The 17,648-nt window shown below is 44.7% G+C and overlaps 1 protein-coding gene across 1 annotated transcript in view; it reads right to left on the bottom strand.

The window, feature by feature from the left end:
- Nucleotides 1-17,648, bottom strand: part of Gpr158 (G protein-coupled receptor 158) — a 352,600-nt gene that overhangs the window by 13,768 nt on the left and 321,184 nt on the right. Inside the window, exon 8 of the mRNA XM_075970642.1 lies at nucleotides 2,911-3,049. Within this exon, the coding sequence (XP_075826757.1) occupies nucleotides 2,911-3,049 (139 nt within the window). The remainder of the gene's footprint in view (nucleotides 1-2,910; nucleotides 3,050-17,648) is intronic.

Genomic DNA, 17,648 nt, shown 5'->3' with positions numbered 1-17,648 from the left:
AGGCATTCTTCATATCTTTCAAAGACTACAGAATATGGCATTTAAGATGTTTTAATAACTTAGGGCTTTTCACGACAATAAAACATGTCTGTTCCTGGCAGCAACAATCTACTTCATGAGGAATATGGGCATCAAAGAGGCTCCTTGTGGAGTTGGTTAGCCATTTGGGCAAGAAACTGCTCTTGCCTGGACTGTTGCATAAACTGGACATAAAGAATCTGCAGAGAGAGGACTGCTGAACTTGCCTAAAGGTGAGATGTTTCTTCTGGGTTCCTGATTCATGAAAGAGTCTGTGAGACATTCTGCAGGATACAGAAGAAAGTGACTGAACTGTCTTTGAAATTTTCTGCTTCATGGAAAAGTCTGCAGGATACTATGGGCCTGTAGGCTGAAGATGGATGCCCCAACAGTACAGAATAACTTTGGGTGACTGTACAGGCAGCAGGATGTCTCTGTAGTTTCTAGAGTTTTGGAAGTTGCTTATAATGCACTTCCTGTTTACTTAGGTAATATTATAGCCTTCTGAAGTCTTTGATTGAGTTGGAGAATTTATAGTTATAGTTTTCCTTAGTTATGATAAAATAAAAAGGTAAATATAAATATTGTAACTGTATTTCTTGCTTGATAACTGTTTTGTTATATGTAATTTTACTATGTTAAAGTGAAAGCCTTTCTTTTTTGGTTTAAACAGAAAAGGGGAAATGGTGTAGGAGGTTCTTCTGTCTATGTGTTGCTTTCATTGGTTGAATAAAGAAACTGCCTTGGCCTTTTGATAGGGCAGCATTTATGTAGGCAGGGAGACAGAACTGAATTCTGAGAGGAAGAAAACAGGGTGAGAGAGCCGCCATGGAGCTGCCAGGTCAGATATGCTGAATCTTTCCCAGTAAACCATGACCTTGTGGTGGCATACAGATTATTAGAAATGGGTTGAATCAAGATGTGAGAGTTAGTCAATAAGAGGCTAGATCTAATGGGCCAGGCAGTATTTAAATGAATACAGTTTCTGTGTGATTATTTCAAGGGTTAAACTAGCTGGATGGCTGGGACCAAAAGCCAGCCCTTCCTCCTTCAACAGTAGTTGGTTACAGAGAAGCAAGCTTGTTAAATCTTAAAACTTATACTCTTGACCTTCTGGAGACTAGTAACAAAAGTGACTTCGCTTGTAAGGTAATCTTGAGTTTTATTCCATGGGACTATGACAAAGTCTTCTGTCTTTTCCCACATTCTAGACTGAGGTCATTCTCTGTCAGATCTGGGGACTCTAGTCCAGGTGGATTTAAGAAGTCTCCCTCCCTTGTTTTACTTTTAATGCCATACTCTATTCTCAAATTTCCAACACCTTCTATTTTCTGCCCATCTTTATTTTTCCATCTCTTGAGCTGACGCAAGACAAAACTGGGCCAGTTCCCTGACTCCTAACCTGATGGGGTTTCCAGGGCTAATGGATGACAGATAACCTCCTTTTTTGTTTAAAAGTTTAAGTATCTTCCTGGAATCCCAACTGCTCTCTGGAATTACTGGTTTCTAAAGGTAGAAGTCAGTATTTTCTGAGAGGCAGTCACACAGAGAAACTGCCACACCTTCCCCAGCCTCCTGTTCCTCTCCAACTCCAGGGAAGTATGGATGTCAGCAGGGGAATGACCCCTAACCCTTTCTTCAGGGAAAAGATACTCAACTTTTCTCATCACAGTTTTAATTGTATCCTTTCAGTATTTTTCAAGCAATTGGGTGACATTTTTGTTATTATTAAAGTGCTAGGATTCCTTTTGTTATCTGGCCCCTGAGATTTCCACTTCATTTTTATTATGATGCATGGGAAAGGCCTCACAAGTCAGGTACACATTGTTTCATCTCTCTACTCTTCCTTCTCCTTGTCTGCTGGACAGATTCATGGGAGAATCACAGAACAATGGCTAGTTGATAAATTCTAGGCTCAGAGACCATGCCTAAAACAGCAAAGAAGTTGAGGCTTGGCACCACGAAGAGAACCCGAGAGGCTACTGGTGAAAGTGCAGCCCAGATGCAGCCGAGACCCACGTGTCTTGGAGACACCAGTACTGTGGGATGATCACCAGGGACAGCAGCAGCAGTGGAGCAGAGCTAGCTGGAGCCTAGAAGACAAGCTGTGTGTGCTGTGGAGGGCAGAGCCAGAGAAGGGACCCAGGCTCTTTGGAGGACTCCAGAAGATTATGAGTGGAGCCAGGATAATTGGACACTGTCTTTTTTATTTATACTGTCGGAGTTTGGTTTGGCTTGGTCCAGGTTGTGATGATTCTCTGATTCTTCCCTCTTGAAGAAGGAATTTAATTTTGATTTTTTTATAAGATCCCACAGATGAAAGATTTGAACTTTAAAAAAAGATTGGATATTTTAAAGAGACTGAAATTTTAAAGACTGAACTGGTAAAGAGTATGGCAAAATCATAAAAAATTATGATTTTAGTGTGAGATCTTGGGGATGAATAAGAAAGGAAGGGATGTGGCTTAATAGTGATGTGTTTGTGTGTCAAATTGACAAAGGCTCAGTTGTACTGGCTGGTTTTATGTGCCAACTTGACACAGGCTAGAATCATCAGAGAAAATGTCTCAATGAGATTCACTTGTAAGAAATTTTCTCATTTAGTGATCAATAGAGGAGGGTCAAGCCAATGGTGGGTGGTCTCTGGGTTCTGTAAGAAGGTGGGCTGAGCAAGCCATAGGAAACAAGCCAGTAAGCAGCTCCCCTTCGTGACCTCTGCACCAGATCATGCCTCCAGGTTCTTGCTCTGTTTGAATTCCTGTCCTGACATCCTTAAGTGATGAACAGCAATGTTCAAATATACTTCAAATAAACCCTCTCCTCTTGAAGTTGCTTTTCTGTCATGGTGTTTCATTGCAGCACCAGAAGCCCTAACTAAGACAGATCACTTACCTAATTGTGTGGAATATAGCCGTGATAATGAGCTCATTGTGTACGGCGACAGCCATGTAGCGAGGTTCGTGAAATGCGGAAGGAACTGTTCGCACTGCATAGCAGAGATAAATGCCCCACAAGAGGAATAGAAATTCAGCTGTGAGAGAAACAAACAATTCCCCATTAGTTTCATAGGTTAAAAATAGAAAATTAATGTTTTTTAACATGCCTTTTATTATAGGAACATAATCTGAGATGTTGCAAAGTTCGATTCACATAAAGATACAGAGGCCATCTATTTAATTTTAAAGTTTTATTCCATGTACATATTTTTCAAAGGTACACTCTGTTGTTGCTATTGTTTATAATACAATTGATATTCTCATTGTTTTGCTAATATATGGCCTTTTCCCCTACATTGACTGTGAAATGAAATTCTCCACTCTCAAGCCAAGTTTGGTGTTCATAGGAGGCTGGGTCCTAACAAAGTATTGAGACAAGAAACCTACACAGCTTCTGGAAATGGAAGTTCCCGCTGCATCAAGCCCAATTCAGAGAGTAAAAATAGCCACGGTCGGAGCTGTGGGAGCACAGGTTCCGAGCTGTGGGAGCACAGGTTGCTAAACACTCAGTGGCAGATTTTACAAATGAAACATTGTTTCTTCACACATGACAGAAATTCTCTTTTGTGGGCAGAGTATGGAAAGAGCCATAAAATCTGCAATCACCTTGTTGGATCTTTATGCCAGGAGGGGGCAGGCACAATGTATCAGCTAAGAGTGACTAGGCTGAGCCTGACTCTCCCTAAATCAGCATAGACTCAGGCTATGTCCTATGAAGACTCGGTTTCTTTACCTGGAAAGCAAGACTCAGTAAAGTGCACAATTGGAGGACTATTTGCTAACTGGATGATCTGGTATACACGAAGTCTTTAACATGGTTCCTGAATCATCTCAAGGCTTTCTTAATACTAAGCTTATCATTTGTTGGTTTTTCAAACTTATCATTGCTTCTTTTTATTTTAATTTTAATTTCATTTTATTTTATTGATAGGATGTAGCCTCCAGTTCAAGTTGCCTGAATCCAGGGATTACAGCCAGGTGACATAACAGCCTGGTTGAGCACTGCAATATGAAGCCACTCTGACTAATCCACTTCATCTCTCTTAGTAACATGACCTTACTGGAAAATAGCATCTCACCGCTAAGAGCGATAGCTCTCATGTGGAGACACACCGCATGCTAGGTCACCCAGATGTAACCTTGCATCTGAAATGCTGGCCTCTATTCAAAGCACTGATTGTCCATCTGCAAGCCAAGCGGCTCTCTCTGCCAACACTTCAGCTTCTTTCTAGCAGAATCTAAACATTAGACAGCGCTCCAATTACTGGAAATCCCACCTCTCCTACCCACCTCTCCTACCCACCTCTCCTACCCACCTCTCCTACTCACCTCTCCTACCCACCTCTCCTACCCACCTCTCCTACCCACCTCTCCTACCCACCTCTCCTACCCACCTCTCCTACCCACCTCTCCTACCCACCTCTCCTACCCACCTCTCCTACCTACCAATCCTACCCACCTCTTCTACCTCAGGCTGGCCTCGAACTCACAGAGATCCACCTGCCTCTACCTCCCAAGTGCTGTGATTGAAGGCCTGTGCCACCACTGCCTGGCTCTCTGTAGCTTTCACAGCCTCTCCTGTAACTAGCTCTTGTAGACCAGGCTGGTCTCGAACTCACAGAGATCGGACTGCTTCTTCCTCCCATGTGCTGGGATTAAAGGCATGCATCACTACCACCTGGCTTTTAATTGTTCTTAATAAGAATAAACTGAAGGTAGTTATCAGGAGTGAAAGCTGAAAAATCTAGTGGCCAACCACTAGAGAGACCTTTTACCTCTACCAATGCTCAGACCAAAGGGGCGATCCTGTCCGCAGACTGCTTCGTCAGACTGCATTTGAGCTCCTGTCTCCTCACACCTTATAGTCCTCTCTCCACCTTCCTGTCTCCACCTCCCTAGTGTTGGGATTAAAGCCCTAGGACTCCCAAGGACTGAGATTAAAGGTGTGAGTCACCACCACCTGGACTCTAGTGGTTTAGCTCTGCCAGCTGATCTTCAGGCAAACTTTATTTGTTAAAACACAAACAAAATATCACTACACTGAAGCTCCCTGGGCTGGTGGGGTGGACAGAAGTTCGCCTATTCCCGTGGAACTGATGCACTGGGTCCTTTGACATGGTGGTGTCTATGACTACAATACACATGCATTCAAGGCTTTATCTGTTCTTTACACAGGCAGGGCTCCCTCAGTTTCCCCTTCACAAAACCAAAAACAAGAACAGAACACTATTAGAATTGATAAATTATTTCAGTAAGGTTACAGAATACAAAATAAATATATATAAACAGTAGTTTATATCACAATTTCTTAAACATTTTCCACTTGTGACTTCTTTTGGACCATGACATTTTTATACAACTCTGGGCACATAGAGATAGAAAATACAAGAGCGGGCAAGATGGCTCAGCAGGTGCGAGCATTTCCTCTTCCAGGGGACCCATGCCAGAAGACTCACAACCACCTGAAACAAGGATCCAACACCCTCTTCTGGCCTCTGAGGACAATGGCCCACGTGTAGTGCACACCCTGATACACATGTTCACTGTGTGACAATGATCCCCGGAGGCTCAGTCATCAGTTGATGTACTAGGAAAGATTAGGGGGTGTGGCCTCCTTGGAGAAGGTGTGTCACTCTGGTCTTGGAGGTTTGTGAAAGCCCACACTATGCCTGGTCTGTCCCTGTCTACTGCTTGTGGAGTAGGAAGGAGATCTCAGCTACTGCTCCAACACCCTGACTGCCTGCACGCTGTCATGTTCAACACCATGTTAAATACTTTCTTTTCTTCTTCCTCAGCACTACCTGTGAGGTGGCTGCCATCTCTTTTGCATCATTATGGCTGCCCTCTGGTCTCTGGTGAAGTCCAAGGTCCTCAAAAACAGGACCAAGAAGTTCACCCAGCACCAGTCAGACAGATATGTCAAAATTAAGCGAAACTGGCTAAAACCCAGAGGTGTCGAGAGCAGGGTACAGAGAAGATTCAAGGGCCGGATTCTAATGTCCAGCATTGGTTATGGGAACAGCAAGAAAACCAAGCACATCTGCCTAGCAGTGTCAGGAAGTTTCTGGTTCACAATGACAAGGAGCTGAAAGGACTTCTGATGTCCAGCAAATCTTACTGTGCTGAGACTGCTCACAACGTTTCCTCCAAGGAACATGGTAGAAAGAGCGACACAGCTGGCCACCAGAGCCTCCAACCCCAATGCCACCAGAGCCTCCAACCCCAATGCCACCAGAGCCACCAACCCCAATACCGCCAGAGCCTCCAACCCCAACACCACCAGAGCCTCCAACCCCAATGCCACCAGAGCCACCAACCCCAATACCACCAGAGCCACCAACCCCAATACCGCCAGAGCCACCAACCCCAACACCACCAGAGTCACTAACCCCAATGCCACCAGAGCCACCAACCCCAATACCACCAGAGCCTCCAACTCCAATACCGCCAGAGCCACTAACCCCAATGCCACCAGAGCCACCAACCCCAATGCCACCAGAGCCACAAACCCCAATGCCACCAGAGCCTCCAACCCCAATGCCACCAGAGCCACCAACCCCAATGCCACCAGAGCCTCCAACTCCAACACCACCAGAGTCACCAACCCCAATACCACCAGAGTCACCAACCCCAATGCCACCAGAGTCTCCAACCCCAATGCCACCAGAGCCTCCAACCCCAATGCCACCAGAGCCTCCAACTCCAACACCACCAGAGTCACCAACCCCAATACCACCAGAGTCACCAACCCCAATACCGCCAGAGCCACTAACCCCAATGCCACCAGAGCCTCCAACCCCAATGCCACCAGAGCCACCAACCCCAATGCCACCAGAGCCACCAACCCCAATGCCACCAGAGCCACCAACCCCAATGCCTCCAGAGCCTCCAACCCCAATGCCACCAGAGCCTCCAACTCCAACACCACCAGAGTCACCAACCCCAATACCACCAGAGTCACCAACCCCAATACCGCCAGAGCCACTAACCCCAATGCCACCAGAGTCACCAACCCCAATGCCACCAGAGCCTCCAACCCCAATGCCACCAGAGCCTCCAACCCCAATGCCACCAGAGCCTCCAACCCCAATGCCACCAGAGTCACCAACCCCAATGCCACCAGAGCCTCCAACCCCAATGCCACCAGAGTCACCAACCCCAATGCCACCAGAGCCACCAACCCCAATGCCACCAGAGTCACCAACCCCAACGCCGGGCTACCATAGCTTGCATGCATGTTTTAACCCATGTTTAAATAAAACCACAAAAACTACTGAAAAACAACCACCACAACAAAAATTCTTCCTTTTGTAAGAGTTGCCTTGATCTTGGCATCTGTTCACAGCAATAAAACACCTGACTGAGACACTAAAATAAGAATGTCCTAAAATAGAAATAAATAGGTATTCAAATCCAACAGTTGCTGACAATAATCATAAATTTATTTGAAAGGAAATCTTTGGCATGCATGTAAATTTGCCATCTATTCAACAGGACAGCAAATTAGGAGAGCAGAAATCATAAATGCAGCTATTAAATGAGTGAACACCTGAATGGGAACCTTCCAACCTTGTCAGACAGGGTTTTCCCTTGTCAAATGCTAACTGTAGGATACAGTCTAATATCCTGTGCTGATAAAGAAGCATGAATAAATCAAACATTCTATCAGTTCAGAATCCTGTGGAAATGTCTGCTGTTTACTTCATCCACAAGGAGAAAGGCAGACAGCTCAGCTCAGCTAGCATCGACAGCTGTCTCTCTCATTCTTGCAGCCCTTGGACATCCTGGAGGGAAAGTCACTGCAATGCGCAGGAGAGGGTGTGGCCAAGGGTCATGGAAAAGTAACCATGGGGCAGGATGATGGTTCTTAGAAAATTCCAGAATGTCTGCAACCATGCTGGAGTTGCTGCTGAGCCATCTTCCTCAGATGAACCAAACGGCCTGTCTTAATCCACTGGAGCCACTGTAACAGACTAGCTGAGTCTGGGTAATTCACAAGTGACAGATACGTGTATAAAGGTTGGCCCACACCTTTAATCCCAGCCTGGTTTACAAGAGCTAGGTCCAGGACAGCTAGGACTGTTACACAGGGAAGCCCTGTTTCAAAAAACCAAAGAAAGAAGGAGGAGGAAGAGAAGAAGAAGGGAGAAGTAGAAGGAGAAGGAGAAGGAGGAAGACTGAGCAAGTCAGTAAGCAGCACTCCTCTGTGGCCTGATTCAGCTCCTGCCTTCAGGATCCTGCCCTGCTTAAGTTACTGTCCTGACTTCCTTCAGTGATGAACAGCAATGCTGAAGTGTAAGCTGAATAAACCCTTTCCTTTGCAACTTGCTTTTGGGCCATGGTATTTGGTTGCAGCAATAGAAACCCTAGCCAAGGCAACAAGATTGACGGTGGCAGAAACTAACCCGAACACCCACAGAACCAGGGAAGAACAAAAGGCTGGCAGGGAGAGGAAGACAAAAGCCACAAATCTCAGGACTATGGCTGACAACCCTGACCAGAGGGGCAGGACAGAGCTCGGGAATGATAGATTGCCTTTGTTTTCTAACCCTTTCTTGTTTCCCCCCACATAATCTGCTGACTGGGAAAGCTCCTCACCTCTCCAGTCCTCTTGTTACTTTTTCTATTTTAATATAAAATCTGTGTGTGCTATGCTAGCTTTGACTCTGTGTGACCCAGGCATGCCTTAAACTTGCAACCTTCTTGTCTCAGAGTCCTAAGCAGCTGATTACTCAGGCACAACTAAAGCCTTTGTCTTCCTTTGCTGGTTGTTTAGCCCCAACCCTAACCCCTCTTCAAGTGATAGCAACAGCACTGAGCCCACACACATTGAGATTCAGTAGTATTTGCTGAAGCGCATAACTGTAAATGCTATCAACTTCATTAGAGACGTAATGTTCTGTTACCTGCCACTGCATCTAACACTGCTGGTTCTGCGGAAGCAAACAAACAGGAGGTCTAGACTGGAGCTCCTGCTGCACTTTGGTCTGTTTGCTTACACATACTATCCGAAGCAAAGAGGAACTTATAGGCACTCCTACAACAGATTAAACTACAATCTAGTTTCATCTGACCAACTAGGTACTGTGACATGGGACCTCCCCAGGGACACTCTGCAAATGAGGCAGGCATCTATTATATCCATGGAAGAGGGCTTGGGTTTTGTTTTTCCTCCTCCTCTTCTCTCTCCTTTTCTTCTTCCTCCTCTTTGTCTGCCCATAAAACTTTTGTACTGGTTCCTCTAGGGAAGTCCATATCCTCTTTTCTTTCTGCTGCTTCTTGATCCATGAACCTTCTTTGCTCAGGCAATCTCTGTTGAGTTTGATTTTGTCCCGCCTTTTCTTTAGCAGGCCTGTACATGACCCAGAAACTAGATTGGCATCGATATTAATAATGGTGACTTCTGCTTATCAACACACCCAACATGTCGACTACTGTGTCTGGACCAAAAGAGTGTGAGTTACAGAACTGCTCACTGGACACCTGTAGCCCATGGAAAATACTCTGCTGCGGGTGAAGGGGTCTCCTGCAGCTGCCTGAGCAAAGCAGCGTTGGTGGCCACTCACTGCAGGGTTGTTATATATCACTGTGCTGAAGATTTCAAAGGTTGTCATCGGTTTAATTAGGATGCCACAAAGGAGAATTATATTTAAAAACATAAGACAAAAATAAGATTTCTCATAATAGCTAAGCTAAACATTAAAATCATTTCATTAGCAGTATCAAACAATACACTCTCAAACTTAAAAACAATTTATTATTCAAAGTACCAATTAAACTAAATGTGATATATAAGAGTTGTGCTTAGACCAAAAAAAATCAGTTTCCTATAATTAACTCCAGACTAACATTGCAATTAGCAGAGAGAATATACAGCTGTTTCTGAATTTTGCAGATATTACGTGGGAGTTGAAATATGCGTTGGGCTTCTGCTTTCAAAAATAGTTTCCTGTGTTAAAAAATCTCTACAGAAGGAAGAAGTGTACTTAAAAGGGGAATTGTCTTTATATTTAAATACTTAAATATGGCTCAAAAACAGGTGTTTTATTTTCAAATTATAAGGGATACCGATAATAAAGTACCATGGTCTTAAAAATTAATAAATCAGGATGAAAATTATTTCAAACTGCTTTTTCAAAAGACTAGGGAAAACAGAGAAAAACACATATCAGTTCAGTGACACCAAAGATGTCCCAGCTCTGAGATCTGAGAACTCCCACCAAGGCTAAAAGGAGAATAGCTTCAAAGTACAAACACAGCTCTAACTGTGGTGCCTCTTAGCCAAGCTGGGAAGTCTTCTGTGTTAACAAGTGCTACCTCGTTGGCTACATCAAGTGATTTCATATAGGAGAAATAAATACATAATTAATAAAACATCCAGGTTTTTTTCCAGAGTGTTTCTTTGAATGCCCTCTTTCCTCTGGAAATCCAATTCACTTAGAATAATTTATGATCAAAGTAGAAAGCATTTATGACTCTACCAGGAGGAAACCAGAGTGGACAGCTCGGAGGTCATCATTAAGTATAAAGTCAAACAGCTTCCCTTGTTCTTGAGATTAAGGCTGGGGAGGTGCCTCATTGGCTAAAGCGCTTGGCAAGAAAGCAAGAGGGTGGGAATTTGGATCCCCAGAACCAACTTAAATGTCCAGTAGGTTTGGGGGTTTACCTTTAATTTCAACCTGAAAAGGAAGGCAAAGACAAGAGAGCCCCTTCTCTGGAGCAAACTGGCTCTGTGTTTGACTGAGAGACCCTGTCTCAATGGATGAGATAGAGCACACTAAAGGAAGAGTTTGGACATCAACCTTGGGCCTCTACAAGCATGTACACACACTTCCCTTCCCAAAGGCACAGCACACTCATACTCATGAATAAAAATAAATCTTGAGATTATGTGAAATACCAGAATTGTGGGGTTCAACAAGCACAAGAAACTTGTATTTTCATTGCTTGTCCACCCTTTGATTAAAATATGAGGTTACATGGGTTAAAGAATAAATGTGACTGCTCTGATACATTTTTAAAGTTAGAAGTGGCTACATGTGACCTTGTAGGAGGAAGACTTTCTGCATATCTGTGTGTCAGGGAAGTGGTACATGGTGAGCTGCTGATATTCTCGGGGCTCTGACCTGGCTTTATTTAGCTTTATTAAGAGAAGTACTGAGAAACAGATAAGTATTGCAATACATTTCCCACTGAACCAAAGAGTCTAGAATGTCTCATACTCTGGAAGCGAGGAACTGCTTGTAACAGCAGAACTGTAGGAATTGCCTGCAATAACCCCACACCACTCATGTGCACTCAGTGAGCAGGAAGGTCAGCCCTTGGATGCTGGGCAGTGCTTTCTTGATTATATCCCAGATCCAGGCTTCCTTTTGCTCTGCCATTGAAGGAGGAATGACAGAGCACTCAAAATCAATCTACCAAGAAACAATGACTTGTATGTTAGAATATTGATATGTTGTTGAAGTTTAACAGATTGTGGTGATCAGAGTCCCTCTCAGAAGAATATTTGAGCCTCCATTGATCGGATTTCACAGCCTACATCTGTCGAATGTGCCAGGTATTGTGCTCGATGAATATCATACATTACCTATGTTTTTGAAAGCTATACGTGCGTAACAGTGGCTCCTGAAGAAGCCTGGAGGATTTCTGAATGGCAGTTTTTAAGATTGAGTCCATAAAATTAATGGGGGTGATGAGGAGTTATATGGCTATCCACACCACACTAACAGCCTGTGTGCCTATCCCAACCACACTAACAGAGTGTGTCTATCTACACCACACTAACAGCCTGTGTGCCTATCCCAACCACACTAACAGAGTGTGTCTATCCACACCACACTAACAGCCTGTGTGCCTATCCCAACCAACTAACAGAGTGTGCCTATCCACACCACACTAACAGCCTGTGTGCCTATCCCAACCACACTAACAGAGTGTGCCTTTCGACACCACACTAACAGCCTGTGTGCCTATCCCAACCACACTAACAGTCCGTGTGCCTATCGACACCACACTAACAGCCTGTGTGCCTATCCCAACCACACTAACAGAGTGTGTCTATCCACACCACACTAACAGAGTGTGTCTATCCACACCACACTAACAGAGTGTGCCTATCCACACCACACTAACAGCCTGTGTGCCTATCCCCACCACACTAACAGTCCGTGTGCCTATCCCCACCACACTAACAGTCTGCGTGTCTATCCCCACCACACTAACAGCCTGTGTGCCTATCCCAACCACACTAACAGAGTGTGTCTATCCACACCACACTAACAGTCCGTGTGTCTATCTACACCACACTAACAGTCCGTGTGTCTATCCACTCCACACTAACAGCCTGTGTGCCTATACACACCACACTAACAGTCCGTGTGCCTATCTACACCACACTAACAGAGTGTGTCTATCCTCACCACACTAACAGAGTGTGTCTATCCCCACCACACTAACAGTCTGTGTGCCTATCCCAACCACACTAACAGAGTGTGTCTATCCACACCACACTAACAGCCTGTGTGCCTATCCCAACCACACTAACAGAGTGTGCCTATCGACACCACACTAACAGCCTGTGTGCCTATCCACTCTACACTAACAGAGTGTGTCTATCCCCACCACACTAACAGTCCATTTGTCTATCCACTCCACACTAATTGTCTGTGTGTCTATCCACTCTACACTAACAGAGTGTGTCTATCCCCGCCACACTAACAGTCCGTGTGTCTAACCACACCACACTAACAGAGTGTTTCTATCCACACCACACTAACAGAGTGTGTCTATCCACACCACACTAACAGAGTGTGTCTATCCACACCACACTAACAGAGTGTGTCTATCCCCGCCACACTAACAGTCCGTGTGTCTAACCACACCACACTAACAGAGTGTGCCTATCCACACCACACTAACAGAGTGTTTCTATCCACACCACACTAACAGAGTGTGTCTATCCACACCACACTAACAGAGTGTGTCTATCCATACCAACCCTAACAGAGTGTGTCTATCCACACCACACTAACAGTCCGTGTGTCTAACCACACCAGACTAACAGTCCGTGTGTCTATCCACACCACACTAACAGTCCGTGTGTCTATCCACTCCACACTAACAGAGTGTGTCTATCCACTCCACACTAACAGAGTGTGTCTATCCCCACCACACTAATAGTCTGTGTGCCTATCTACACCACACTAACAGGCTGTGTGTCTATCCACACCACACTAACAGTCCGTGTGCCTATCCACACCATACTAACAGTCCGTGTGCCTATCCACACCACACTAACAGGCTGTGTGTCTATCCACACCATATTAACAGTCTGTGTGTCTATCCACACCACACTAACAGTCCGTGTGCCTATCCACACCATACTAACAGTCCGTGTGCCTATCCACACCACACTAACAGGCTGTGTGTCTATCCACACCACACTAACAGCCTGTGTGCCTATCTACACCACACTAACAGCCTGTTTGCCTATCCACACCACACTAACAGAGTGTGCCTATCCCCACCACACTAACAGAGTGTGTCTATCCCCACCACACTAACAGAGTGTGCCTATCTACACCACACTAACAGCCTGTGTGCCTATCTACACCACACTAACAGCCTGTGTGCCTATCTACACCACACTAACAGCCTGTTTGCCTATCCACACCACACTAACAGAGTGTGCCTATCCCCACCACACTAACAGAGTGTGCCTATCCCCACCACACTAACAGAGTGTGTCTATCTACACCACACTAACAGAGTGTGTCTATCTACACCACACTAACAGAGTGTGTCTATCCACACCACACTAACAGAGTGTGTCTATCCCCACCACACTAACAGAGTGTGCCTATCCCCACCACACTAACAGAGTGTGTCTATCCACACCACACTAACAGAGTGTGTCTATCCTCACCACACTAACAGAGTGTGTCTATCCACACCACACTAACAGAGTGTGTCTATCCTCACCACACTAACAGAGTGTGTCTATCTACACCACACTAACAGAGTGTGCCTATCTACACCACACTAACAGCCTGTGTGCCTATCTACACCACACTAACAGAGTGTGTCTATCCTCACCACACTAACAGCCTGTGTGCCTATCCACACCACACTAACAGAGTGTGTCTATCCCCACCACACTAACAGTCCATTTGTCTATCCACTCCACACTAATTGTCTGTGTGTCTATCCACTCTACACTAACAGAGTGTGTCTATCCCCGCCACACTAACAGTCCGTGTGTCTAACCACACCACACTAACAGAGTGTTTCTATCCACACCACACTAACAGAGTGTGTCTATCCACACCACACTAACAGAGTGTGTCTATCCACACCACACTAACAGAGTGTGTCTATCCATACCAACCCTAACAGAGTGTGTCTATCCACACCACACTAACAGTCCGTGTGTCTAACCACACCAGACTAACAGTCCGTGTGTCTATCCACACCACACTAACAGTCCGTGTGTCTATCCACTCCACACTAACAGAGTGTGTCTATCCACACCACACTAACAGAGTGTGTCTATCTACACCACACTAACAGAGTGTTTCTATCCACACCACACTAACAGAGTGTGTCTATCCACACCACACTAACAGAGTGTGTCTATCCACACCACACTAACAGAGTGTGTCTATCCATACCAACCCTAACAGAGTGTGTCTATCCACACCACACTAACAGTCCGTGTGTCTAACCACACCAGACTAACAGTCCGTGTGTCTATCCACACCACACTAACAGTCCGTGTGTCTATCCACTCCACACTAACAGAGTGTGTCTATCCACTCCACACTAACAGAGTGTGTCTATCCCCACCACACTAATAGTCTGTGTGCCTATCTACACCACACTAACAGGCTGTGTGTCTATCCACACCACACTAAAAGTCCGTGTGCCTATCCACACCATACTAACAGTCCGTGTGCCTATCCACACCACACTAACAGGCTGTGTGTCTATCCACACCATACTAACAGTCTGTGTGTCTATCCACACCACACTAACAGTCCGTGTGCCTATCCACACCATACTAACAGTCCGTGTGCCTATCCACACCACACTAACAGGCTGTGTGTCTATCCACACCATACTAACAGTCCATGTGTCTATCCACACCACACTAACAGTCCGTGTGCCTATCCACACCACACTAACAGGCTGTGTGTCTATCCACACCATACTAACAGTCTGTGTGTCTATCCACACCATACTAACAGTCTGTGTGTCTATCCACATCAACACTAACAGTCCGTGAGGCTATCCACACCAACATTAACAAGTTAATGGCTATTCACACTAACAGAGCATATGACTATACATCCCAACACTAATAGGCCATGTAACTGTAGACATGAACACCGACAGATCACGTGGCAATCTGACTGTTTGGTCCTCTTGCCCACCATTGTAGGCAGCTCTCTAACTAGTCAAATGTCTAATTTCTACCTTATCGTGTCCCTTTTTAGTTCTAGAACATGGGTCAATTTTCTTTCACATCATCTCTTGCATCTCCAGTGAAAAAACTAAAAGGGAATTCACCCACACACACTTTTTTGACATATACATTTACAAATTTCAGAGATTTACAGGAGGCGGCAAAGCCCCAAAAGAATCCTGAGCCATCTGAGCCTATGACACATATCATACATCATGAAACAATGAATTGAGAGATTTGGGGCACAAGGTTAAGATTAATATAGTGAGCTGTGTCTTCCAGTCTGTTTTTCTATTTCTCACATTCTGTGCTATACTTACGCATTGTTATTGTGGGATAGACTTGTGTTAAAATCTTTGCCCTTAGCTCATGGCACTATGGGAGGTGCTGGAATCTTTGAGAACTAGGTTTTGGGGGAGGGCCTAATCGTTAGGGATAAGCCCTGGAGAAGGACCTGTTCTTTTTTTTTTTTTTTTTTTTTTTCATAATGTACTCCTGCTCTACAAACCAGATAATAATGGGTCAATTGATCTTGGATCAAAATCCCCAAATGTTGGAGCCAAAATATACCACCTAATTCATTTGTTGAAACCTAGTCTCCCTCCATAGTCAAGAGAACTCACTGTCACCCACACTGACCTTGAATTTTGATGGATGTGGTCTTGTATTTATCTGTTGCTTTCATTGGTTAATTAATAAAGAAAACTGCTTGGCCCTGATAAGACAGAAATTTAGGTAGGCGGAGTAAACAGAACAAAATGCTGGGAGAGAGAAGCTGAGTCAGTCAGTCACTATGATTCTCCCACTCCAGACAGATGCAGGTTAAGATCGTCCCTGGTAAGCCACCTCGTGGGCTACACAGATTATTAGAAATGGGTTAGATCAATATATAAGAGCTAGCCAATAAAAGGCTGGAACTAATGGGCCAGGCAGTGTTTAAAAGAATACAATTTGTGTGTAATTATTTTGGGTTGAGCTAGCTGGGTGGCGGGAAGCAGCCTGCTGCTCCTACTACAACAGAGTGGCACCCAGCATGGTAATGAACCCCACGTAAAACCTGAGAGGGCTTAAAAAGGAGAGAGAGAGAATTTAAGACAGTTTTTTGCTGTTTGTGGGTTGCGTGCTGCAAAGAAATTGTCCTGACTCAGCAGCAGAAAAAAACTGGTTGTTTTAAAATGCCGGCTTTCTGGGCTGTGCCACCATTGAGATCTCTGTCTGGCTCCTTCGGGAGACAGAGTCTTTGAATGGAGCATTTGGAGTAAAGTGCTACAATTTGTTTGATGGCAACTAGACTCACTGTGTGCCTAAAAGGAAGTCATTGCATGCTGCAGCTCAGAGGCAAAAGCAGCTCCACCATGCTACTGGTGCAATGTACAAGGATCAGAGGCGCAAGTGGCTCCACCATGTTGGACTGGGCGGGGCACACAGGCAGTACCTGTTTTTTACCTAGGAATGTCACAGCTTAGATTCTTAAGCACTTAGTGATTTAAAGGCACAAAACAAAGTGCTCCTGGATAGTAAAAAATTTACAGATTCACAATAAAACAGATTTCAGACATAAAAGACCACTAAATGAATCACAGTGTTGGATGAGTGTACGTAGGCTTGAGAGAGAGAAGAAAAAAATAAAGAGAATAAAGTTAAAAGGGTAAAGTCTTTAAAGAGACAGAGTACACATAGTTATAGATTAAAAGAAATAAAGAAAAACAAGCCACGTAAAAATGGAAAATTCACAGAGAGTCTGGATTATGTACATTGTGTTTTCTTTAAATTTTTTGACTGTAAAGGAGCTACGTACAGAGAGACATTTTATTACATGGGCTGCCAAGTTACATGAGAATGGATATAAGGGTATTATGATTTCAGAATTTGGGTCTAAGGATATGATGCCTTGGAGAGGGTCTTCTTTTGTTTTCACAGAGGATATGACCCTGTGGATTGCTTCTATCCGATTTTGGTATGATAGACCACTCCCTCCTGAAAGGTTGCTGTGAACACCCTCAAAAAATTACTTCGCTCAACTGCCAACTGAGATAAACCTAGCAAACAGGTTATCCCATAAAAGACCTGAATAACAGCGCCCCCATTCAGCAGGAAGCAGTTTGGAGAGATTCTCCCACTCCAGACAGATGCAGGTTAAGATCGTCCCTGGTAAGCCACCTCGTGGG

This window comes from Microtus pennsylvanicus, chromosome 4 (assembly GCF_037038515.1).
Source record: "Microtus pennsylvanicus isolate mMicPen1 chromosome 4, mMicPen1.hap1, whole genome shotgun sequence".
Lineage (NCBI taxonomy): Eukaryota > Metazoa > Chordata > Mammalia > Rodentia > Cricetidae > Microtus > Microtus pennsylvanicus.
This window is presented reverse-complemented; position numbering and strand designations above follow the sequence as displayed.